Source organism: Cyprinus carpio, chromosome B12 (assembly GCF_018340385.1).
Source record: "Cyprinus carpio isolate SPL01 chromosome B12, ASM1834038v1, whole genome shotgun sequence".
Lineage (NCBI taxonomy): Eukaryota > Metazoa > Chordata > Actinopteri > Cypriniformes > Cyprinidae > Cyprinus > Cyprinus carpio.
Window position 1 is genome coordinate 812,305 of NC_056608.1, and position 26,763 is coordinate 839,067.

The window sequence follows — 26,763 nt, forward strand, 5'->3', positions numbered from 1 at the left end:
ATTTTAGTAAATCTGCAGAGCACAGCAAACATTGTGCATGTCTTGAGCTCATCCCTGGGCAGCGCTGTTTTATCACACACTGACCTCCAGCATTTTAACATTCCAGAGACTGAGAGAAGATGTAATGCCATGACTTCAGCTGCTATTCCTGGCGGTGATGATATACTGTACAAGGTGTTTATGGGAAACATTATTAGAACATTTCACATGCAATTCACAAAGCTCGTCTGGAATTAAATGAGTTCATCTCTGCATCATAAACCCATTGCAAAACATTAGCCACTATACTAAGTTTAAGAATATGCAAAAAATGCACAAAAAAGAATTTGAAAATTTGCAGATGTTTTTTTTTTTTTTTATGGAGCTCTTTGTCTAAGTGGCGTTTGTACTTTTGGATTAAAGTATTTCTTCAGTTAATCCTATTTTGACATTATGTAATGCCAGAGCAGCCTTCTGTCTGCACTCACTGTATAAACTTCAGCTGATGGTTTTCTCCTGTTCACGAGTTTCCATCTTCCAGCACGGTTTGGCCAAACAGAGCGAAGCCCAGAGGATTCCAGGTACTGTTTCATCCCTTGCAACATGACTTTCATGTTCGATAGAGACGTGTGTCCAAATCTGGTCATGATACAGTAGCAGAAAGTTCACAAACCCTCCGATTCTCCACGCCTGGCCTCAGACCAAGAGAAGACGTGCAGAATTTATAGTGTTTATACAGGAGAATACATGGCTTGCATTTTTTGAGAAGATCTTCTCGCTCTCGATCGGGTGCCGTATCAGTCACAATCGAGAACCACCAGATAAAAAGAATGAGAAGACATGTAAATCCGTGAAAGTGAACTAAAATGGGCCGTGTGTGCTGGAAGACCAAGTCTGGGCTCAATGCAAGTTAAACTCAATCAACAGCACTTGAGACATAACGTTAATTACCACACAAAAGAAATGAACGAAGACTGAATTAAGCCAATCTGTCAACATTATAATATTCACTGTTTAAACAGTTGAGCCACAAGAAGTAAACCAGATGTGTTCAGTGTGGAAAAAATCACTTACAGTCTTCTCTGTGCAAAGTTGTTTGCAATTGTTTAACTTGACAATGCTCTAAAACCTAAAATAATGATTCAAACAGCCCTAAAGCTTAAATAATAGTTTAAACCAAAGAATAATTGTAAGTGCTTTTTTGAGATTGTTTGAGTACACTTCACATTTCTGCTTTTAAATCCTCTATAATTCCCTTATTTACTTTCATTGTAAGTGACCTGTCGTGACGAATCGTGAACTAATTATTGTGTGGTAAACAACATTGTCACAAGTCTTAACTTGTATTAAAGAAATACTTGTTTATCATAAGTTTTGAGTGCTTTTTGATCTCACACCAACACATAATGATAAAAAAAAAGCTCAGATCTAAACATTTTTTTCCACTACAAAACTATGATTAGGTTTTCATAACTCCCTATGAGATCAAATGTTCGGTAGCCAGACGTTCAGATTCGACACATTCTCAGACGTTTGTGTTGCTTTGATTCAGCAGACATTAAAAATAAGGCTGCATGTCTGGATGTTTTTATCTATAGCATTTCAACAGGCTGTTTGAGATGAAGGATATTGTATATGTGTGTGAATAAAGCCAGCTGGGACTGCGTTTCATCCTGTGTGCGTCTCTGTTTTATCTCAGTCCTTTCCTGGGGTCAAATTGAAGGTTTATAAAAATACATACACCACGCAGTGGCCTTATGAGCAATTACACTACAAAATCACATGGAGAGCATACAGCACATTAATTTCATACATCAAGAGAACGTAGTGGGATTATAATCTGGTTAATATAAAAGACTAAAAATTTTTTTCTGGCTTTTTAGGTTATCCCCTGGCTCTGTTTCAATAAAGAAGAAATATTCACTGATGCAAAACAGAATCTTTTCCTCTCTGTGGAATTCGCTCCTGTGCTTCCCAGTTCTTACGTCTGTGTACTTTTGGCTAATTTGTGTCGGTCTGTGTCTCTCGGCTGAGGAATTGTAATGACCAGATGGTTCTCATGCATCTGCTGATGAAAATTGGCAGTTTGGGAATATGATGTTTTGTGATTTAATTTTATGTTCTTTAATTTGATATGCTGCGTCACAGAAATGTTTCTGATGCGAACAGTATATATGGTGAAGATGTGCATTTACACAAAATTACAGCTGCAAAATTAATGCTGAAATATGAATGCTACAAATAAATGTTTTAAATATTAAATGATAAATACACAAACACTAAATGAATGAAATTATAGGTAACATATTACAATAAGGTTCTGTATGTTAATGGAGTTTAATTTTAATTAATGAAATACATTTATAATTAATTAACTCAGGTCCTGACACTCGGCTCGCTCTGGATTTGTTAGACTGTATAAATGTATTATGGGTTGGAAATTGATGTTGCTTACTTATCTGCGCGAAGTTTTTTGTTTGTTTTGCCACGAACACACCCTCTTCCAAGAATTCATTTTTCCTTAATTCATCATTTCCAAACTAACAACACAACTGCAATATCCACAGGCTGCTGTGGATCTAGACACCTAACAAAGCAAAGCCATTTGCCATTGAGAGAATAATAAATTGCCAATATATCCATGGAGAAATTCGTCTCAGTCACCATCTGTAAGTTAATGGTGAGTGTGGGTATCGCTTGATGTGAAAGCAGATGAAACCCCAAAAGGAAGAGCCCTGTTCTGGCCTCAGGCACTCGAGGGCATGTCCTTTAACAGGATTATTGAGAGGTGAGTGGTGTGTCACTGCCGGATAATTCCTTGTGAATGCTTCACTCAGTCTTTCTCTGACACAGACTGCCAATCATTGCACCTCAGGACTCCCATCACTGCTTTATTGGCCCGTTGAGCCGCATTCATCTTCTCCCTCATCCAGAGAGTCAGCCTGAGGAGCTGATGTGTGAATTGGACTGTTTTCACACTTGGTCTGAATGTGAATCTCCGTCGCTGGCCATGCTGGTCCCTTTTCTTTACATTTGCGTCATCAGCATTGATATTAGCGGCATCTGTTTACCACTGTATCTAGGTAATGATTCCAGAGAAGACATCAGTTTTACTGTGTTGTTAAAAGTAAGAGTCCCTTTAGATTTACTACCAAAACTTTACTTGCACAGAACAGCACTTGGATTTGTCTGCTCTCATAAAGAATTAGAGGAATAGTTCACCCAAAAATGAAGATTAGCTGTAAATGTGCTCCCTCTCAGACCATCCGAGATGCAGATGAGTTAGTTTCTTCATCAGATTTGGAGAAATGTAGCATTGCATCACTTGCTTGCCAATGGATCCTCTGCAGTGAATGGGTGCTGTCAGAATGAGAGTCCAAACAGCTGATAAAAACATCACAATATTTATTTGGAACTGTTTTGACCACTTTTTCACTGGAGGAAGCATACTTATGAATTATGGACTCATGATGGAGTTATTTCTTACAAACACGCAGCTTTTGGCTTCACAAGATGTTAACTGATGGACTGGAGTGGAGTGGATTACTTGTGGATTATTGTGATGTTTTTATCAGCTGTTTGGACTCTCATTCTGACGGCACCCATTCACTGATGAGGATCCATTGGTGAGCAAGTGATGCAATGCTATGGATGACCTGAGGGTTAGTTTCCATCAAATTTTCACTTTGGGGTGAAATATGGCTTTAAATAATGCAATTATAAACTTTGACATATCTGCACAAAGCTGCAAACTATACATCACCGATAGTGGTTATTAATATGGATTGCATTAATTTTTACTGAAAACTGTGCTGGAGTTCACATAAACCATACATCAGACCTGGGGGTTCACAAACATTTTCACAGTATAATGTTTTGTATTGGGTTTGTATTGTATTTTATGTGTATTTCTTTGGGTGTGTGAAGGTGTATTTTGTTTTACTGATGGATCTGGAGAGTTCATTCCTGAAGAGATTGGTCGTACTGATTCAACCCTTTGATTTCTGAATACAAGAATTGTTTTCATTAAATATATGAGTCATTTATTCTGGGAATCAAACTTCACCTACAAACACTTTGCATGAGTGAAATGAAGCGCGGGAAACGCTGCTGTGATGCGTACTGTAGGTGTGTTGTCCTGCTAAAGAAATGCAACTTACGCCCACCAAGGAACTTGTTAATTGAAACTGAAAATTGTAATTTTCATATTTCTGACATGGCATGAATGCACAGTTTGGACTGGAAATTGCAGGGTTTCCCATACATTGATTTATTTGTGGTGGGTCACCACAATATCAAAACTGATGCCACAAATAGATTTCCCAAACTTCGTTGAATAAACATGAGCACTGCACCTTTAAAAATCAAAAACCGGCGCGGGTGTTTTTATATCACTGAAACCGACTGTCTTCAGAAAAATGTCAATGTCATTTTCATTTCATTTTGCATGTAATGCCTGATAAAGCAGCGTTTTTGAGCGGAGCGCTGCTTTCTGTACAGCTGTTACCATTGGGTTACCGGAGAAGCCTCTATCTCTCCCGCTTTAAAAGCACCTCCTGCTGGCAGAAAATGGATTTGCAAATTTATATATGGGGGCAGGGGAGTGCCGTCACAAATAGAGTGTAAAATGCTGTGTGAAACACTTAAACTGTCCATTTCATGGATTCGCACCGTCTCAGGTAAGCTAGTAAATTAGCTTTAATTTCAAAATGGGTGGAAAAAAAGTATTGACAAACTGTACCCTAGATAAAATAGCCTACAATGTCAAAATGTATGTCAATGTACTTAAAAGCGACGTCTAGGACTGAACGATTAATCGAATCGAACCGAAATCGCGATTTGGCTTAATGCAATTGTTGAATCATAAAGGCTGCTTTTTTAAATTTTTAATTAACGTTAAATAAATAAATGCACAGTGGCAGTAGTTAATGCTGCTCATCTCTCCAAGTGCTGAGAGTTTGAGTCACTTAATGTGCATCTGAAAAACATCACACACCAAACATCCTCCCAAACTTAATGAGAAGCATTCAGAAAACTTTAGAAAGCGTTTAGAAATAGAATGAGAAATGTATTAACATCAGGGCTCAACACTAAATTTTTTTTAGCTGAAACATGTCTGAAAGGACTAGTTCATCTAAACATCAACATTCTGTCATAATTTAATCACTGTTATCTTACAAAGTCACATTCGAATAAATAAATTTTAAGTCACTGAGAAATGATTTAAATCAAATGATATGCAATTTGATCTTTTAAGTTTACATGAAATTGTAATTAGGTAATTGTACTATTTTTACCTTATACATATAACTGAGTAAGAGTACAAGTATTTAGAACTCAAGTAAAGTACAAGTTCCCTAAATTAATACTGAAGTATAGTCAAGCACTGTTACTCTGCAGTAAACCCATCTTCTTTTGGATAACTGTGGAAATGCAATAGTGGATTTTTTGATTTTCTTTTGGAGTTTGGGAACACAAGAATTGTATTTGCTACAGTCCTCCATTAATCTCTATAGACGTTTATCCTGTTATAGTTCATCTCCTCATTGCAAACCCAGAAATGTGAAAGGGTCCATTCGGTGAATGAATGCACAATGCTATTATATCACACTATATCAAGAGATATTTCAGCAAAGTCCTTGCTGATTGTAACCACAGAAATGACCATTCCTAAACCGATGATGAGAGCAGCACCTCATGAAGAACGAGGCATGGTGGAGATAGAGAGGACCTGTGCCCTCAGGTGATCTGGAGTGTGTTGTTGACTGAGGCCGGACAGGATGTTCAGCAGCTTGTTTGTTTTTCCTGCTTGGATTGGACATATACGGTGGTCTGTCTGCCGGGGGCCCATCGATGCTCTCTACTGCTCGGAGAATGTAAACAGATGAGCCAAACGGGTAAGAGCAAAGGTTCACCGCTGATGAGAGTACTGAGGAGAATTATCATAAAGACCACACTGGGTTCAATGTTAAAGGAATAGTTTACCAGGAAAATTTGCTGAAAGTGTGCTCCCCCTTAGGCCATCTAAGATGTAAATGAGTTTCCTCATCCGATTTGGAGAAATGTAACATTCCATGAGTTGCTCACCAACTGATCCTCTGCAGTGAATGGGTGCCGTCAGAATGAGAGTCCAAACAGCTGATAAAAACATCACAATAATCCAAACCACTCCAGTCCATTAAAACCCATCAAAAACCATCAAAAGTAAATTTTTCCAAATCTGATGAAGAAACAAACGCATCTACATCTCGGATGGCCTGAGGGTGAGGACACTTTCTGCAAATGTTCATCTTTGGGTAAACTATTCCTTGAAATATCACAGGCATTCACAAGCTTTATAAGAAAAGCCAAATTTCGTTTTCTGTCTAAAATATACACACAGATAACAGTTTGCACACTTGCATGCAGTATAATAGCATAATGCTGTCAACACACACACACACACACACACACACACACACCACATTTTAATGACTTTGCAGGCCAAACAATTTATGCATCTATCATGCAACCTGTTTACATTTTCCAGATACCACCTGTCCAGAGCACCAAACACACTTTAACCCATTTACAGCTGGCCATAAACAGTTGGAAACAAGACCCGAAAAGATTCCCCCCAACAAAGTAATGTGTTTACCAAGCATCTGAAGCACCATCACACCGAAACATAAGGATGATAAATCTGAAACCTGAGGAAGAATTCAGCCGTGAAATAATTCAGCTGCACTTCTTATATATTTTCCTCAAGGCACGAAAGCTTGCACAACATGGACACATTAACTAATTTCACTTTAATGAGCAGATAAAACACTGCAAAGAACAGTTCAAATATATACAGGGCACAGAGAGCATCCGGCTACACATAAACTAGATTTTAGGACTACAAATGAACATTAAAGTGGAGTGCACATGGTGTACGGTTTTAAAACGGCATTACAGAGGTTTATGTTTATTGGCAGACTGAAAACGGAGAGATCCAGAGATGTCTCGTACAATTGCACAGTCCTGTGGTAAGAAATGTTGCTGTCATCTCTCCACTTAAACGGCTGATAAAATGACAAAAAAAAAAAGAAAAGGAAAAGCAAACTGTATCACTGAAGAAGAAAAAAAATTTTTTTTAAAGCAATAGTTCAACCAAAAGTGAAAATGTACTCTCGCTTAGGCCTTCCAGTATGTTCAGTGGAGATTAGGAAACAATTTATGAACACTTAATTTTATTTTTTTTCTGAAATAGTGTAATCTTCATCATTCAAATTTGAAGGCATTTTAGTTGTGCACTGAAATTTCATGAAATTATTGTCCAGAAATTACAACATTTTTATATGAATTTAAACAGAAATATTTGCAGTGGATGTGCTGCTTTTGAAAAATTTTCCTGTGGTATGTGATTTAATGTTTTAATCACAGCAAGGACTGCATGCTTGGTGCATGACAATTCCGCTTTAAATTGTGCTCTAAATAGCAAAACTCATGTTCTGAGAAAATACTTTTACGTGAATAATGATCACTGATGGGAACTTGATTCATTTGATGGCTTTGAAACAGGTGGTAACGACAGACATAAGGATGCACGCGTTGATCAAACAGTCCATTGGCTGGTTTAAACAGGTCCAATGACAGTATAACCTCTGTTCACAGATGTTGCACACAGACAAAAGCCTAATGATAACCCCTTTCGTGCTCTTCCAGTATTGTGACACTGTAAGATATGCACATTTTATTTTCAAAATGTTTTGTTATTGACACGGTGAGTCAGACAGTTATTCACACTGCAAAAAAATAATCTCCATTCAAATATAGGCTATAAACATTCTAAAATATATGTTTACTTTATAGGCAAAATTTAATAAAATTGAAAAGCAATGTGATGTCTCAAAAAGCATTTATAGTACATATCTCATGTTTTTCTAATGTATTGTACCCTTAACTGTGTTAAACATGGTGTCACGTGGATGGAATATGCATGGAAATGATATGCAGATTACGTTATGCATATTAAAACTAGCCATTGTAAGCTATTTCGGGGAGGAGACGGGGTGGAGATTCATGTATGCACAAGCTTCCGCTGACTGGGTATTACAAAGGGATTTTTTCACAGGTTCTGCCGTACGCATGTGGCTTTATATATCTGAAAACTTTTGTACGTATGCAAAATTTATTTTGATGTATTTTTTGTGTTTTTTTATTGATGAGGCTGGTGTTATTAATGAGGGGAGTATTCTGAGATGATGAAGTGTTTTCTAGAAGTGATGCTACATTACAATTTGAAGAAGAAATAAACTCATCTACTTTTTGGATGGCCTGAGGTTGAGCACACATTTTCAGCAAATTTTTATTTTTGGGTGAACTATTCCTTTAATGTGGATGAAGTAAGAGTTTACCTAACCACCATTACTTTATGTAAGGGTCACTAAAAAGGTTTACAAACAACACATTCTTCAAGTGAAGAACAGCAGGAAATCTCTGCTCAGCTCTTCTGAATTCCTGTGGCATGTCTGTCCAGTTTGTCTCCTACGAGTTCTAGGGAATCAAGGTCTGGAGTCGGACGTCCAGGTCATTACTGAGTGCTCCTTGTGAGTGTTTTCTATGGTTATTTGTTCTTGCACAACATTTGATGAGTTGTAGATCATTATCTTGATGAAATTGGATTTAATGATTTATTATTTTGAGTTTTTAGTTTTTTTATTATGTTTGATTACATCTTTAATTGACAGTTAGAGACGTAACTGTCTGTAAAGTTGCTTTGCAACGATTTGTATCGTGAAAAGTGCTATACAAATAAACTTGAATTGAATTGATTTGAATGTTACATCATTAGCGGAAGAACGACTAGAAAAGGCCTGATAATTTGGCATGCTAGTTGTGCCTTGTATCTACAAAACAGTGATGGTTGCATGAAGAACCTGCAACATCCTTGGTTCTTTAGGTGTGTTTATATATATATATATATATATATATATATATATATATATACATATATATATATATATATAAAGTAAAAGAAGTAGGGTAACACTTTATAATAACTTTCATTAATAAATCATTAACAAACATTATATAATGCTTAATGGATCATTAGTTAATATATATTCAAAGAGTTAGAAACCTGAGATAATGTGCTTGTTAATGTTTACTAATAAACTTATTAAACATTACACAATGTTTAACAAATCATTAATTCATGTAATTTATGCTTGCAAATGCTTGCAAATGTCAACAAACTTTCCATTCCATATGATCAAGCTCTTATTGAAAACCTACAAATGATTTTAACAGATGTTCTGAAATGATTGAAAGCTTGTGTTAATGCACAACACTTCTGCTGCTGTTGAGGTGTGATGCGGGTAAGGTTAGGGACAGGTTTGGTGGTATGGGTAGGTTTAAGGGTTGTTTGTGGTGTTTGAGGTGTGAGGGTTTGTTTTTGATTTATATGTGTGAAATGGTTGTATTGTTTGTTTTTTGTGTTGTTTTGATTGTTAGACAAATATTTTGTTTAAATTGTATATAGTATAAATTGATTTGTTTTCCCCATGTATATGTAGGATTCAAGTAATATCGTGTTTAATGTGAGGCAATAAAAGCATTTTTTTGCATCAAAATTACAATCTGTTAAGTCTTTAGCAAGCATTTAGCTAAACTTAACCAGCCACCCTTTACACAAACCTTTTGACATTATCTAAAAATCCAATGCCCATAAAGATACTAAGTGATTAGTAATCATTTCTAAACATTAACAAATGATGAATAGTCTCAACTTAAGATTGGCTACTGCAAAAACATGAACAACTGATTAATAAATGATTAGTAAACATGTGTGTAAAGGATAAATTCAGATCTTCCAGGACACTTTTTGCCATTGAGATGACTGCTCATAAAGGTATTAATGATTAATAAACATTTATAAACATTTGCAAATGACAATTTCCACTTTAGATTGGGAACTCCAAAAACATTAACAAATAATTTATAAATGATTAGTGAAGATGTGTGAATAGAGGTCTACACAGCAAACAAAGACCAACAAACAAAGATCATACAGGCTGAGAGTTTCATTTCAATTTACATTAAATATACATGTTAATCATTAGGTAATGTTTAGTAAGTTCATTAGTAAACATTAACTAGAACATTATCTTACATTTCTAGCTATGTGTATATATAGATTAACTAATGATCTGTTAAGCATTATATAATGTTTGTTAATGATTTATAAATGAAAGTTATTATTAAGTGTTACCAAAAGGGGACAAAGAAAGTAGACAAAGAGAACCCAGTCAGACAAATGAGACAAAAATATATACTTTGTCATTTATTTATTGAGAAAAATGATTAAATTTTTACAAACTCCAAAGTGCAGTTATAAGCTGCTTAAATCACTGGATTCAGTCAGATTTACTGAATAGAAAGTGCTGTTTGTGTGTCTGTCGCTGTATGTAGAACAGATGTCTCTTTCAAACAACGAGTGAGTAGTTCGCTCCGATATTTTATGTTACTTCATAAAAGCCTATATTGTGAAATTTTGCTGAAAAAAAAAAAGTTTATAGTGCTTTTTCTTGTATTTATATTTATGCTGAAGTCAATGTGCAAGCTTTGAACCAAACTTTCAAATGTTGGTTTTAAAAGAGAAAACTACTGGAGAAACTCCCGTTGTTGCAGACTTTTTGCAAATTAGTTAGCATTAGCCTCATTAAGCTAATGGCTTTTTAACATTAAATGAAATGTTCAAATAATGCGAAGTAAACCTAACAGATTCATTTTATGTGTCATGATAGTTGGGTGATTCATTAGTGATATTTAATTGTAGTCTTTCTGAAGTTCTGATGTTACCATGTTGGTGTGGTTGTTAGCATGCTCGCTGCTCAGTGTTTACATACAGCGTCTCTCTCACACACACACACACACACACACACACACACACACACACACACACACACACACACACACACACACACACACACACACACACACACACACAGTGTTTTAATAGGTGGTAATTCATTGGTTTTTATGTGTGATGTGTTAGAGATGAGCATGCGGCGTGTGCCTGAAGTCAACACACAAGCACTATGTGCACACAGTAGCTGTCCTGGTCACGTCCTGATGGGAAATAAAATAGCCTGAAGAAAAAAAAGGAAAAATTACTCTCAAGATCATTTGGAATCCAACACGAGAGATTTATGAGTCCGAGTCATGCTGTTATACGTGCTTCCCCTCTCTCTACCAGCAGCCCCTGGGTTTACATACAGTGCTAAGTGTAAGTAGAAGTATTGATGAAATAGTGATTTATTTTCCACTGAGCTACTGTGCTTTTTGAAACCATACACTACCACTCAAAAACTTTGGAATATTGTGAACTATTATTACTATTGAAAAAAACTGTTTTCTATGTGAATATGCTGTAAAATGTAACTTTAAGTTATTACTGTGATCAAAGCTGTATTTTCAGCATCATTACTCCAGTCTTCAGTGTCACATGATCTTCAGAAATCATTCTAATATGCTAATTAGCTGCTCAAGAAACTTTTCTAATTATTATCAATTTTGAAAACAGTTTTTAGATTTTTTTTTTATTTTTTTTTTATGAGAACCGTGATAAAGTGTGATGTGACATACAGCCAAGTATGGTGACCCATACTCAGAATTCGTGCTCTGCATTTAACCCATCCTAAGTGCACACACACAGCAGTGAACACACACACACACCGTGAAGAAAAAACAGGAGGAGTGGTGGGCAGTTTTTTTTTGGTGGAGCGGGGGGGGGGTGGTTGTTGGGTGCCTTGCTGAAGGGGGGCTCATTAGTGGTATTGAAGGTGGAGAGAGCGCTGTACATTCACTCCCCCCACCTACAATTCCTGCCGGCCCGAGACTCGAACTCACAACCCTTGGGTTGCAAGTCCAACACTCTGACTGTTAGTCCATGACTTCCCCCATTTGTGTTCAAAAGTATGGGATCAGGTGTTTTCCTAATTTAAAAAACGCATTCATCAAAGATTACGTTGATCAAAAGTGCCAGTAAAGACAATTTTACAAAAGATTTCTATTTCAAATAAATGCTGTTCTTTTGAATTTTCTTTTCATCAAAGAATCCTGACAAATACAATTGTCCACAAACATATTCAGCAGCACAACTGTTTTCAACATTATTAATAATCAGAAATGTTTCTTGAGAAGTATGTATGTTTATTTTAATGTTTTTTGTAGTATCATGTGACACTGAAGACTGGAGTAATGATGCTGAAAATTCAGCTTTGATCACAGGAATAAATTACATTTTAACAGATATTCACATGTAAAACAGCTATTTTAAACTGCAAAAATAGTTCAAAAAATTTTACTGTATTTTTGATAAAATAAATACAGCCTCAGTTAGCAAAAGAGACTTCTTTTAAAAAAAAAACTAAAAAACAAACAAACCCTTAAATAACAATTATTCCAAGCGTTTGACCAGTAGTGTATATCATAGAGCAGTTCTGATGTGGCTATTTTTGAAGCTCTTGATGTTAAACACGGCCGCCAGTGATGTAAGAGTTAGTTCGATGTTTCTGCACATTTGTTTATCATCTGTTCTGTTTTGTATATCTGTCGCTCATCTTGACCCTGCGAGAGAGATCATGAGAACTCACTTCAGCTTCAGACTGTCAGACTGCACAAGTTCGTTGCCCATTTTGTTTACATCTGCGGGACACGTAGCATCAAATGCAGGAAAGCTGACCGGACGCATGCATGCAGCCGTCGTGGTTCACTTTTATAGAGATGGACACTTTATCACAGGAATTAAGAATCAAACGATTTACTTCATGAGCAGAGAGTTTGTTCATTAAACTACCAGGTTTCAAAATGACAAATTCACAGGGATCATCATTTGAATATCTTAATAGAAGATGCTTAAGATGTTCCTCAAATTCTAAGTAGTCTTCTCTACACTTTAAATGAGCTCTTACATGTAAGTATTTCATTTTTATTTTATCTTGAATTATTTGTCCATTGGTTTGAATTGCATATATTAAGAGATTTAGATATTAAACTTCATAGCAGTGGAATGGATAATGTGCATGTCATTAAAGTGAAAAAAGCATATGCAAATATGTAAGTTTGTCTGATGATGAATGTTGCATTAATGCATTCCAGTCAATTCACTTTCATTTTCTTAATGCATCGTAATTGACTTCCTGAATGAAGAACATTTAATTCCTATCCCTTTAGTAGACTGTGTTAAAAGTGGATAATTGTACATTATGGCAGGTAATTATCCTAACGAGTGAAGTGCTTACATGCTGCTGAAGGTCTAGTGAAGTTCATTTCTATTAGCTTGGGCTGCGGCACAATAAGAGCAGAGGCGTCTGGTGTTATTTATTAGTTTTATTTGACAAACGGCTGGCACATAACAAGGTGAGTTTAGTTTGAAGACCAACCCAGAGGCTTTTAGATGATGGTTGGCTCATAACAGTGATTTATTGTGATGTAAGCAAATGTATGATTGGTAATTTCCACAAATGTGGTACGGCTTGATGTCCTATTCATGCATTTTATTAATATTTTGACAAATTTAGTGTCGACTGCAGTCCAAAAGCTCAAAAATTCAACCCTGTTGCCCAAATTATTGTAAGAGAAAATGATCAAACTAATATTTTTCTTCAATATCAGCAGCTTCAAGCCGACATTTGGTCCCAAAACATGCCCTTAATAAGTTAAAGGTTTGAAACCTTGTTACTGTTTCTGGCATATTGTTGCAGTTGTTTTAATTAGTTTTTGTTTAATCGTATGTTAAAAATGTAATTGTTAAATTGTTGTGCTAAAAAAAAAATGTCCTACATTTTTAGTAACAGGGTTAAAATTCAACCAAATAGGAAACAAAACAGCTTGTATAACATTTTCTGAAGTTTAAGCACCTCTTTTTACTGGTATTTTATTTTATTTAGTATTATTATTATTATTTTGGTTGTTCAATAAAAAAAAATGTATTATTATTATTTTAATAATAGTAATAATAACAGAAATAATGTGAAAATGTTGGGGATGGGGGGAAAGATGACTTAGTTTTCAGGCCCTGTTTTATGCCCTACGTGGAACGTGTTACAGGTACTTGTTAATTTTTTCGTTTTTTATTTATTTATTTTAATTATAGTTATAAAGCCTTTTGAAATCATTTTTGTTCTTGCATTTTAAGGCTGCATTAAACTGAAGCTGACTCTGTGACCAGTATTTCTTTCTCTCCCATATTCTTACAGTTTTGATAATCTAATAATACATATGAAACTGTTGATGAAAATGCTCAGATGTTGTAACTGAGTTGTTCTCTTTAAAATCTGTGTTGTGTTTGCTTTGTGTTTCATAAGCTGTAGCAGTGAAGTTCTGGTCTCTTGCCTTATCTTGATTGGCTGGGAAGGGCCAGGAGTGAAGCAGGACTGAGTGAAGCAGTGCAGACGCTCTCATTCAGAGATTAGGCAACAGAAGGACCGGAGTCTGTGAACTCCGAGGCTCCCGCTCTCATCCAGACCAGAGCAGCCGCATCGGACGATCAACAGGAAATCCAGTGTGAGGACAGGAAACGCTATGAGTGCGAGGAGCTGCGGTGGCCTGAGGGACACGGCGTGACGTGCTGGAGCTCTGTTCATGGACAGGTGAATATTGAGCTGTGTTCATGCTGCTCGCGGGGAGAAGAGCGGCGCTCAGAGTTCAGCTCTGGGTTCTTATCGTGCTTCTCTACAGCGGTCAGGTGAGTCAGTGACATTCACACATACGTCTCTGCACATCACTGTCAGAAGGGTCTAGAAAAAGTTTCATTTGATACTTTTTAGCTTTGCAAACTGCAGTGAATACACTCGTATATACTGTTTCAGTCTTCACTTTAGTTGAATATATTTTCTTTGTAATTATTTGTGAAATATACTAGCAATATCTGAGTGAAAATGGTTTCTAAGTAAATCCTACAACTTTTTTTTAGTGTAGTTAGTTGGTTAAAATAGTAGAAAAAATTATAAAAAAAAAAATAAAAAAAATAAGCGGTTTCTTAAGTTCACTTTTTATTCTAAGTTGTTAGGATAGTTAATAGGATAAAAAAAGAAGAATACAAATTATTGGAAGATTATACGAGCTACAGATGATGTTGCATTTTACTTCCACTTCAAAATGTAATTGAAATTTATTTGCAATTATCTGTAACATGAACAAGCATTTTTTGAGTGAAAATGGTTTCAGAGTACATCCTATACAAATGTTTTCTGGCCTAATAATTAGTTTAAAAGTAAACTGCAGTAAATAAAATAATAAAAGTAGAAGTTATTCGTTTTTCAAAGTATATTCTACAGACATTATCGAAATACATTTCACAGGAAAATATTATTTCAGTTTTTCGACTTCAATATTGCTTGCTTAATTCAATGTGTTACTTGCCGTTTCTTGGTGTGTGTGTATATGTATATATATATATTTTTTTTTTTATTTTTTTTATATATATATAAATCCCTTTTATGTAAAAAATTGTTTGTGCACTGAGTTTGTATCATATATCAAATGCTATATCTTGATATTATTATAAACAGATACCTATTGAATAGATAGCTGTGTGTTTTTGTTTAAGTTTTTTTTTGTTTAAGCTTACCCTGAAAGTTTAGCAGACAGACATGAATCTCTGGAGATTAGCACCGAGAGAGTTCGGCAATGTTGGAGAAACACTGCAAAATATGCTCCAGATATGATAATCTGAATATGATTTGTGTAAAGGTCTCTTAAACATTTATGATGTGATTAAACATTTATGATGCAGCGCAACTTATAAAAAGGTATAAAAGAGTCTGTAAAAGCTGGACAGCTTTACAAGTTGCTATTAAAACCTGTGTGAAAATATAGCCTAGTGCTTTCTTGGTAACAGTTTAATTGAGAAAGGGGAATCTGATATGTTTCTCACACACTTATCAACTGCAAATTAGTAGTTTTGAAATGTACAAATTATTGTAAACTGTCATTAAAACTGATGCTACATTTCATTTTAAGCTTTTACATATATATTTATATATATATATATATATATATATATATATATATAATTATTGAAATGATTAAACCAATGCACAAAAGATTCTAAAATACAAAAGTGTCTGTGCGCATTTTGGTCACTTTCACAATTGTGTCAAATGTCAGCATATACAGTTTTGTGCAATCTTTGTGAGCTCAAGATTTTAACCCTCCCTGTCTGTGCAGACATGATATTTCTAGGATTTGTTAACATGTCGGTGAAAGTTCTGAGTACATCTTATATAACAAATTAAACAGATTATGCTGAAGCAGATACATCAGTTTAGTGAATATGCAGTAACGGGTTTGCAATCATATTATAAAACAGAAGTGAGATGTTGATTTTTAAATTCAAAATAGGGTTTTGTCCAGCAAATCCTGTTATTTGTACATATACTGTCAGATTAGGAGGATGGTGGTCATTTATAATGTGCTTATTTTTATGTGCATAAAGTGCAAATACATATTAGTATGGTTCTTATAAAACATACTGGTTTTTCTATTAAAAAATTGTGGCTTAAATACATTACTCACTTTAAATATTATTTAATATAGATTTAATTTATTCATATTAATAAGTTGTGTTAATATAGTAAAATCTTTAGCAGTGTTTTATTACCTATATAGTCCTACTTAATATAGCACAGAAACATTCAACCCAGTATCTGCAAATGAGTAACAAGAACACATCCAAGCAACTGATATTCAAGAGTTGGCATTGTAAATTAGGAAGAATGTAAATATTTATCTGTTCATTGTAGCAGAAATGAAAATGTGTTTAATATCACCTCCAATGGCAAGCACACAGCACTCTGTGGTGTGATTAGTCAAGTCCTAATAAAACAAGTCTCAAACTAGAAACTTCTAAAAACGCAAACCTGGTGACTAAAAGCTTGATAAAGTTATTGCTAAAAAGAGAGAAAGATATGTTTAAGAGACCAACATAGATCTTTCCTCTGAGAACATTTATAAATACTGCCATCTTGTGTTTGAAAAGTTGCCATTAATCGTACATCTACATCAGCCCAATGGAACCATAAGATCTCATCATGACTCATTGTGCAATACTCACACTAAATCCACACATGACCAGCATTTAAATGTCATGTATTATGGTTTTGTAAAGGTCACAGGCTCCGTGCTGGATGATGTGATCTATAAACGTGGTGAATATAAAGAGAACTGCACACGATTCCTGAAAGCCACTTTTCCTACTGGAACTGGTGAGTGAGACCAGTTGAAATATATATATATATATATGCACACACACATATACACACATACAGATTATACTATCTCTTGTAAGATTGTACTTATTGGATTTTTCTGATATGGATGTTTTGATTTTTTTTGATTGTTGGTTTGATTTTTTTGCTTGTTTGGTATCTGTACCCTGCCCTCCTTATTTACCATGGATCACAGAAGGTCACTTATTCTGTTCTAGTTTAACACTTTTGTCTTATTATAGTTAAAAAGTTGCATCTTTTAGGATTATTTTCTGAACAAAAAATAAAATAATTATTATTCATTTATTTATTATTAATATTTTCAATTATGTGTACTATGTTTTTAAGTCTCTTCTGCTCACCAAGGCTGCATTTATTTGATATAGTAAAACAGTAACATTGTGAATTATTTTTAACATATACTGTAACATGCCTGTTTTTGTATTGTAATATATTTTAAAATGTAGATCTGTGATGGCAAAGCTGAAGCACCAAGTCAGCATATTAGAATGATTTCTGAAGGATCACGAGACACTGGAGTAGGAGTGATGCTGAAAATTCAGCTTTAATAACAGAAATAAACTGCATTTTATAATTTATTCACATAGAAAAGTTATTTTAAATTGTAATAATGTTTTACTGTTTTTACTGTACCAAATAAATGCAGTCTTGGTGAGCAGAAGAGACTTCATTCAAAAACATCCTAGTGATTATTTCACTGATAATGTATCATTTTCTAATTAGACGCTTTAAACATAAGAAATTTATGGTGGTCATTTTCAGGTGCTACTGGAAACGTGTACAAGGAATGTACGGTCAACGGGACCTGGAAAACTGAGGAGAATTCCAGCACCATATGGAGAAATCAGTCAGAGTGTGAAAACCATTATTTTTTCAAGTCCGAGGTGAATACTGCTACCATACAAGTATGATTTTTGTCACGGAATGGTTTTTACAATAGTATCCTGCATACACAGGAAGAAGAAGTGTTTCGGCAGTCTGTGCTGAGAGTCTTGTCCATTGTAGGATACTCGCTGTCATTTTCCTCTCTTTGCTTGGCTGTTCTGATCATGAGTCTTCTGAGGTGAGTGGTGTTCTGCAGGGCTTTGTGTTTGGTCCCCTTAAGTTTCTTAGTGTAACTTTAAGATAACTTGCAATAATGGTTTCCTTCACTATTTCTCATAACACTTTAATCATAATCTTACTGGTTAACGCTGGATTCTGTGCCATTAGTCATACAGATGACGACAAACCATTGAATAATTTGGAATGTAGACATTCTATCCTGTTCACTATGTTGACATTTAGCCAATGTTCTCTGTCACTGTACTTACATAATTAGATTTATTTTTGTACTTATATTTCCAAGCTTTGTTTTCATTAATCAAATAGATTCCATTCTGTCCTGTCCGGTCATTTATTCTGTTCCAGCCCAGAGCTGGCTCCTGATATCTGATATTTTAATTTTATTTGTCCCTGACCAAGAAATAAATGATTTTTACCTGTTGTTTTCAGGAAGCTTCACTGTACGAGGAACTACATCCACATGAATCTCTTTGTATCATTCATATTTAGAGCAATAGCAGTAATTATCAAAGAGGTTATATTACAAGCCACGTATAAAAACCTGCCCAGGGATGAGATCGGTTGGAACAGCTACACAAAATCTACGGTATAGAAACATTTGTTTATGTGTCTGTTTTTAAGTTTTGCAGAATTATTTCAAGAGTTACATCTGAGCAAGTCTACAAAACTTACTGAATGTTATTTCAAAAAAACAAAAAAGACAGGACAAATGCAGCAATATAAATGTCAACCTTCCAGATTTCATTCGTCTGCAAGGCCTCAAAGGTGTCGCTGGAATATTTTGTTGGGTGTAATTACTTCTGGCTGTTAGTGGAGGCGATATTCCTGCACACGCTGCTGTTCACTGCAGTTCTGACCAGGAAAAGACTTCTTAAGAAATATATGATTTTAGGATGGGGTGAGGCTTGTTTTTACTACATAAAAATGCTCTTTCCTTTTTATTTTCTTTAAAAATATGTCATACATTTAAATGTGAGTTATTCATTCTCCCACTTTATCCGATGGACTCGTTCAGGAACTCCATTACTGTTTGTGATTCCCTGGACTGTTGCCAAAACTTTGTATGAAAATAAAAGGTATGTGCCTGTTTTACTTCTGATTGACACTTTAAAAAGATGTTTTGTATTTAATACAGAAAATCATTTGGGTGAGGAGGTATTTTATGGTGGAATAAATGTTCTTGGTAATGATATGCACTGAAAAAAATGGTGTAGGGTTAACTTTGAAACTATTTGCACTCAGAAATTAATATAAAATTTCACTAATAATTACTTAGAAACACTTTGAATTAAACTGTTGAAAGAAATTGAAATTAAATTATTTTGTTAAATGTACTCCAGTATCTTCAAAAAAACGTTCTCATGTACAGTATCTAAAACTAAACATAAGTGTTTAGATTATATAATGACATTATGTTTCTTAATAAATAATTGTAACTATAGTTAAAATAAACCATTTATATATAATGCATTATAAATAACAATATGTTTCCTTTTTCTAAAGCTGTTGGTTAAATAACATCAGTTGGATCTGGTGGATAATTAGAGGCCCAATATCATTATCAGTGATTGTGAGTATGATGTCTTATGAATTTCATTTAAAATGGCTTGTTTTTCTTTTGTAGTTGTTTTCTTTTGATGCCATATTTAATATGAAGACTGTGGAAGGAGAAAAGCAGGGTTAGTTGGTTTACATCTGTTCTGCTGTCATGCTGTAATGCTGATTTCGCTGTAGTTGAAGTCGTTCCTCATGTGTCACGTCTCATGCTGGTCACAAGCTCATGGGAACGAGCCGGAAAACATGACAGTTACAACAGATCAAACCAGTCGTTCTGCATCACCGCTGATTCTGTACAAGCAATGTTTAAAATGTGTTTGAACCCTTTATTATTCAGAGGCAGGTCATCGTAATAAATGTACATGTAAATTCATAAATCACTTTGTAATAAATTGTGTGTATTTAAAGATGCCCATTTTCCACAGTTTGATATGATTCTTTAGAGCCTTAATGAAAAGTCTATAACATGCTTTGGTTCAAATTTCTCAGTGGTAGTGTAAAACACAGCAAGCCGTTTTGATGCATGTTCCTTTAAATGTTATTTTGATATGATGACGTTTTCTTTCTTTTACGAGCCGCTTTCTGAGAGACTGTAGACTTTAGCCGCATACATTGTTGCTAACTTGCTAACTAGCGCATTATTAGGAAAGACGATTTGCAAAGTTTTATTAAAAAAACCTTCACTTTTTCTGGAGGTGAAGCAGGATCACGAATGGTTTGTGCGAACATAGATGCATTTAGGTAGATGGGGGGGGGGGGGCGCATTCACCTTCAGAAACAAAAGTAATTCACTGCATCTTCAGCAGCTCAGATGTCGGGAGTGAATGATGACTGCTATGTTCACTATTACATCCAACAACAAAACACCTCAGTCGCTTAGGAGTCATTCTTGTCTACAACCGCTTCATCGTCAAAACAATGACGGACTGATGATGGCTCACTCAGGGCAGAACTGTGATAAAAAACTGTGACGCCACTGTCAATCAATAATCGTGGGAGGGGCCTGTGCAGAGCTACGTCATTCTGCCAAGAATCTGAGATTTGCTCGATATGAGAAAGGGGTTTGGATTTATTATGATTTTTTTTTTTTAAAAGCACTGGGTGGATTTTTAGCATTATTGGGTGGATGTGTACACATTTCAGTTCAAACAACATGTAAAAGTGAATTTTGCATCCGATGACCCCTTTAATTCAATTTAGAGTATTAAATAATAATACCTAAATAATTGCTTGATAAACATGCATCAAAATTCAGTAAAATTAAATTTTGATGAAATATAGGTTATTAAAAATAATAAAATAAAAACTTAATTAACACCCCCCCTCCAAAAAAAAAAAAAAATAAAAAATAAAAAATAAAATAAAATTGGTGGATTGTCAGTTAATAAGCGTACCCATGAAATCAAATAAAATGTTTGTAATTAATTTCAGTGAAATTAAATTAATTTTGATTAAATATACAGTAGTAATAATAATAAAAATCAATACTTAATTACCACTCAGTCCTGCTAAAAAAGATACTTATAAGGAAATGTGAATCAAACACAAATAAAATGTTGATATAATCATACACTCTCTTGTCTTTCAGGTCATTTTCTGCATTTTTCTTAAAATCATCAGACTTTTGCTGTCCAAGTTAAAGGCTGACCAGGTGAAGTTCACTGACTACAGATACAGGTTAGTCACTGCTTATCTGAAATATGTCTGTCCATATAAAACTGATGGTGACAAGACTCATTTCATGTGGTTTGCATCCTTTTCTCAGTCTAGCCAGAGCAACGCTTGTGTTGATTCCTCTGCTCGGGGTCCATGCGATCGTCTTTACCTTTATTATAGACGAATCGGTTGAGGGAAGCAGCCGCTACGCTCGAAACTTTGTCAGTCTGACTCTGAGCTCTTTCCAGGTGACAAAACTGCTGTTTTTCCTTTCTGACTAGAATGTTGAAAAAAATATTGGTTTATTGGCAACTGATTTAAAAAAAAAAAAAAAAAAATCAATCAATTAAAAAAATTAAATAGTTTTTTTTTTTCTTTTACTTTAAACTTTGTAAACTTTATGTACAACTTTGAAAAATCATTTTTATATTGTATTTTGCCTCACCAAAACCTTTAATCATGAGCTTTATTGTTCAACAGGGTCTTTTAGTTGCAGTGCTGTACTGCTTTGCAAATGGAGAGGTACGTTTGGTGAAGATATTTGAACTTTAATCCTCATAATGCATTTAAAGTCTTGATACTATTTTCACATTCCTGTTCTGTTATTTTATAATGCATCTCATCAGCAACTTCTCAATAATGAGTGAATGTGAAAAGAAAAAATGCTAAATTTTAAATGTTACTATGTAAGTGCCATGTTATTACTGCATTCACCCCTATTTTATTAATTAAAAAGTGAGAAATTATTTGGAATTTAAAACTACACATGTACCACACCAAAGAAATAAATAAATAAAAAAAAATAAAAAAACTATGATACAGAATATCTACAGTAGATATTTTTTCCATACTTATGAGATTTAAATCTACCAAAAGTGTGTGCAATATAGTAAAAATCTGAAAAAAAAGTTGCATTTTGCATTTTGTTCCCTTACTAAAAAGGTTATAATTAATTAATATAATAAAGGTTATAAGAGAATATCTTTCACCATAGACCTAACTTTGGAAACATGTCCTTTAGGTCCAGGCTGAGCTGAAGAAGAGGTGGCAGCTGTTTGTTTCCTCCAACCACTTCGAGGTGCACAACTGTTTCGCCGACATTCACCCGAAACACCTGTGGAAGTGCTCGCAGAAGAGACCTGGACAAACTACAGAACAGAGCGAATCCAATGAGGAGGGAAGCCACGCCCCCACACAGGGACATCCGCTGCAGGTGGCCGTCCAATCAGCAGAGGATTTGCCGTGTGGGCGGAGCTCTGGCCTGGAGTTTTACATGAGGAAGAGCCTCTCCAGCAGCGACGGGGAGATGACTTTAGGAGAGACCATGGAGGAGATCATAGAGGAGAACGAGTTTTAACGTCTTCTCACTCGTCAGCGGCCCCTGCTTCTGACTGATTTTTCTATAAATATGTAATTAAGGATGTATATAGACACTTTAAACACTGTAAATGGCTATCATGATGTTTTTGATACCTGATTTTTGTATGTGTGTATGATGCAAGGTGTTTTGATGGAGCCCCACAAACTTCTTTTGTTGGTCAAATGAAACATTTAAACATAAGTTTATTGAACAACAAGAGTAGAGAAAAGTAGAGAAGGACTGTGAATGAAAACAGCCCAGTGATTATGATATATTACCTTCTTCGTTATCTTGATCAATGGTTTTCAAATGGTTTCGATTCACAACTTTTACATTGGACATTAATACAGAACCAAAACTACTATGTCTTGAAATTCATTAATGTTGCCATAGCTCGAACAATATGCTAAAGTGGAAATATTATCATATTTGTTTCCCTAACTATGCTAGATAACATTGTTAAATGCAATTTATTGCATTTAGATTTGTTTTTTTTTTTATTGCATTTTTTTTTTTGTCAAAATGCACCAGTTGAGAGCCAGTTTTAATTAAACATTGATTTGCATCTTAATCTGCATTTTGATGTGTTTAAATATTTTTTATTTTTTTTACATTGCAAAGGCAGTGCAATTAAATTAACAAAACATTTAAACAATTAACAACAAATTTCTCCCTCACTGTGTGTTTATTTGGCCAAACGGCCTATTGGAAAATCCCATATCTGGAAAAATCTTAATTTTCATGCATGTATACTATAAGTAGTACTAGTAGAATACTAAAATGAAACCGTTTGCATGACTGTTACATATAGCGTTTTATTCATGAGCAAATGAGTGTGAAGCAAAGTTGTAGATTATTTACATAATTTGCATGTGGTTTCACAGCACATGATCGGCGGTGATTGTGAATTTGACTCTTTTTCGCCAGTGGACTGATTGTATCTGTGTATTTCACTGTAACTCAGTGTCTAGATATCCAGCTTTTAACTGTTCATTTCGTTTCATGTTTTCTACTGCAGCATTATTACATGTATATTCCATGGCACATATTGTATTGAAATCTTGGTCAACACATCAGAACAGCAGAAATCAAAAGCATTACAGTGCACATGAAACAAAAGAATCAGATAAACAAAAAAATAAAAATAAAACAAACATTATTGCTTCTTCTCTTTGAGCCTCTCTTGGACCTTTTGTGGTTTGTCAAACTGAATCAGACGGAGGATGTTCTTATTGTCCATGACTCCTTGAATGAACTCGCCCTCTGTTATTTTACCTGATGATACAGAGAAAACACACTCTTCAAAACTCAATAAAGCTTATTCTGTTAAAGGGGATGTATCTTTGTCACACATTTATAACGCAACGCATACTAAAACTCACTTACCGTTTTCTTTTTTCCCGAAGAAGTCCCAAATTTTATCTGTTCGTTTTTCAGGAGTATTCTCATCATCCGGAAGGTTTTTTTGGTCTTCTTTGGAGATCATGTTGAATATCGACTGCAAAGAAGAGCACATATTCTGTATGTACATATTGTTATAGCAGTACATTACAATCAGTGCTGGGTAGTAACTGATTACATGTAATCTACATTACTCCCATATTTTCCTTTCGAAAACATTCTACCACTTATTCACATTTGGAAAGCCTTCCAGTTTCAGGGAACTACACACACAGGCAAATTTTAATCACAAGTAATCAAACAGTAGTCAGAATACATCACCTAATATGTGTAATCCAATAGATTATATTACAACCTACAATTTCCATCATGCAATCTGTAATCAGTAATAGACTAGATTTTGTAAGTAATCATTCTGTGCTAGTTTCCACCTTGACTATTTCATGAATCTCGTTTTTGGTGATGGTGCCGTTCCTGTCTACATCGTACAAAGCGAAGGCCCACTCCAGCTTCTCGACGGTCTTCCCTGAGGATGTCAGATGCAGAGCCACGATGTACTCTTTAAAGTCCAGCGTCCCGTCGCTGTTGGCGTCGAAGCTCCTGAAGACGTGCTGAGCGTAGGCCTTGGGATCGGCGTCGGGGAAGAAGCTGGCGTAGATGCTCTCAAACTGCTCGCGGCTGATGCGGCCCGTCGGACACTCGTTCAGGAACTTCTGGTACCAGGCGTAAAGCTGCTCCTCGCTGTACTTGGTGTTCATCTTCAGCTCCTCCAGAAGCTCTTTGGAAAGCGCTCCACTTTTAGCATTGCCCATTTTGCGAAGTGTGACCAGTGTGAGTGTTCAGGAGAATGGCACTGTCTGCTATTTAAACTCAATTGAGGATTAAAGAGAACAAAGTGATTATAGCTGGAGCGTCTTTTGATTTGATAGTTGGCCGACAAGGAGTTAGTCTTGAAAGTCTATGAGCTTATGTAACAGCAGGAGACCTCCCGATCTTATTTGATGCATTCGGATTAAACCACAATATGGCAGCACACTGTTACAAAACCAGTTTCCCGGGGTGATGTTTGCCTACATGTGTTAATTAAAGTCCCTATTTTGCAGTGAGTGCATGCAAACGTACTGCAGGATTAAAATCAACCTACAGTACAGATTACAAACCAACACTTTTACTAGTTTTGGTTTGTGAGAGTGTTCAAGAACACACAGTGTAACTAATTTATATGTTAATACAGTAGATGTTATTTATAATATATAAAATGTAAATGTTATGATAGACTATGTAACAATATATAATATTATAAGATCAACACTAAAAAAAAAAAACACAAATAATATTTGGATTGCACAGAGATAACTATTTTTTATATACATGTTTATGTAATAAAAATACCAGAAAGTCTTCCAGTTTTGAACACAGAGATCAGTCATTAGAAGTGTTTCAACACTGCATCAACTGCTGATGAACACAGTCATTTTTCGTCACTTAGTGTATTACTTCTACTCTTTCAAAAACATTAAAATGCTAATTCACCAACTTTTTTGTCATCTGATCCTCTAATATAATGATCCTCACCTTATATATTTTTTTAAAATAAGAGATTTTAAAATAAATATTTAATAAGTATCACATTTGCATGTTCATGGCTCTCTGACATTGGTTATAGTAACATAGCAGGTAAACAAATACAATATTTCATTTTTTTTTCAGTAAGTGTTTTATTTTGATTCATTTTAAAATGATTTGTTTTAATTTAACATTTTTATGATTTAATTAAATATTAGCTTTTCATTACAAACCCAGTTTGAGAAACTTTGATGGAATGTTTGATGCACTTCATGTTGTTGATAACAACAGAGTATATTTTCTTACCCCTTCTATTTTTATATATCAATGGTACAAGATTATCCTATCATTGTGAAAAATTAGATAATCTAAAAGTAAAGTTTGCCTACATGTACATTTATCAAAGTCCAAATTTTGCATACATATTTTGTACATGTAATATTAGATTAAAATCAGAGAAAAAGAACTGGTAACATAGTTTTGGTATTTTGGTATTATTATAAAATCAACACATACTGTATGCACAAAAACGTGAATAATATTCAGATCAAAGCACAATTATATGTTGTTACAAAACAAATGTATGATATGGTATAATATTATTAATGAATATATAATTAAAATGTATGTGTGTGTGTGTGTGTGTGTGTATATACAAACACGCACAATCAACATACGGACACTAATATTTGATTTAATCACAGTTGTTACAGTTGTAGTTGTTACAAAACGAATTTATTGTTAGGCTATATTTATCATTATCCATATTTTGCGATGGGATTATTTATGCTTTTTGCACAGCGGTAACTATTTTATATATTAATATCAAAGAATATGTTTTATAATAATAATACTGTACAAATTAATTAAATGTATTTATATTTATAATTTAGATGTTATAATATTTCATTTTAACTT

At 34.6% G+C, this 26,763-nt stretch overlaps 2 protein-coding genes across 2 annotated transcripts; one reads left to right on the forward strand and one right to left on the reverse strand.

Annotated features, from left to right (window-relative positions):
• The first annotated feature begins 2,741 nt into the window (after positions 1-2,741).
• LOC109066889 (glucagon-like peptide 2 receptor) lies at positions 2,742-24,049 on the forward strand. Its single transcript, XM_042736030.1, has 14 exons — positions 2,742-2,767; positions 2,833-2,995; positions 17,120-17,217; positions 17,336-17,418; positions 18,003-18,124; positions 18,197-18,303; positions 18,735-18,891; positions 19,044-19,203; positions 19,321-19,381; positions 19,809-19,875; positions 21,451-21,539; positions 21,628-21,766; positions 21,999-22,040; positions 22,540-24,049. Exons 1-14 carry the CDS (start codon positions 2,742-2,744, stop codon positions 22,873-22,875), a joined length of 1,650 nt encoding a protein of 549 aa, XP_042591964.1. The 3' UTR covers positions 22,876-24,049.
• Positions 23,674-26,140, reverse strand: rcvrnb (recoverin b). The gene is made up of 3 exons (XM_019098556.2): positions 24,711-26,140; positions 24,265-24,376; positions 23,674-24,153 (listed from the first exon to the last, which is right to left on the reverse strand). The coding sequence occupies exons 1-3, from the start codon at positions 25,089-25,091 to the stop codon at positions 24,035-24,037; spliced, it is 612 nt and encodes a 203-aa protein (XP_018954101.1). The 5' UTR covers positions 25,092-26,140; the 3' UTR covers positions 23,674-24,034.
• Positions 26,141-26,763: the final 623 nt, after the last annotated feature.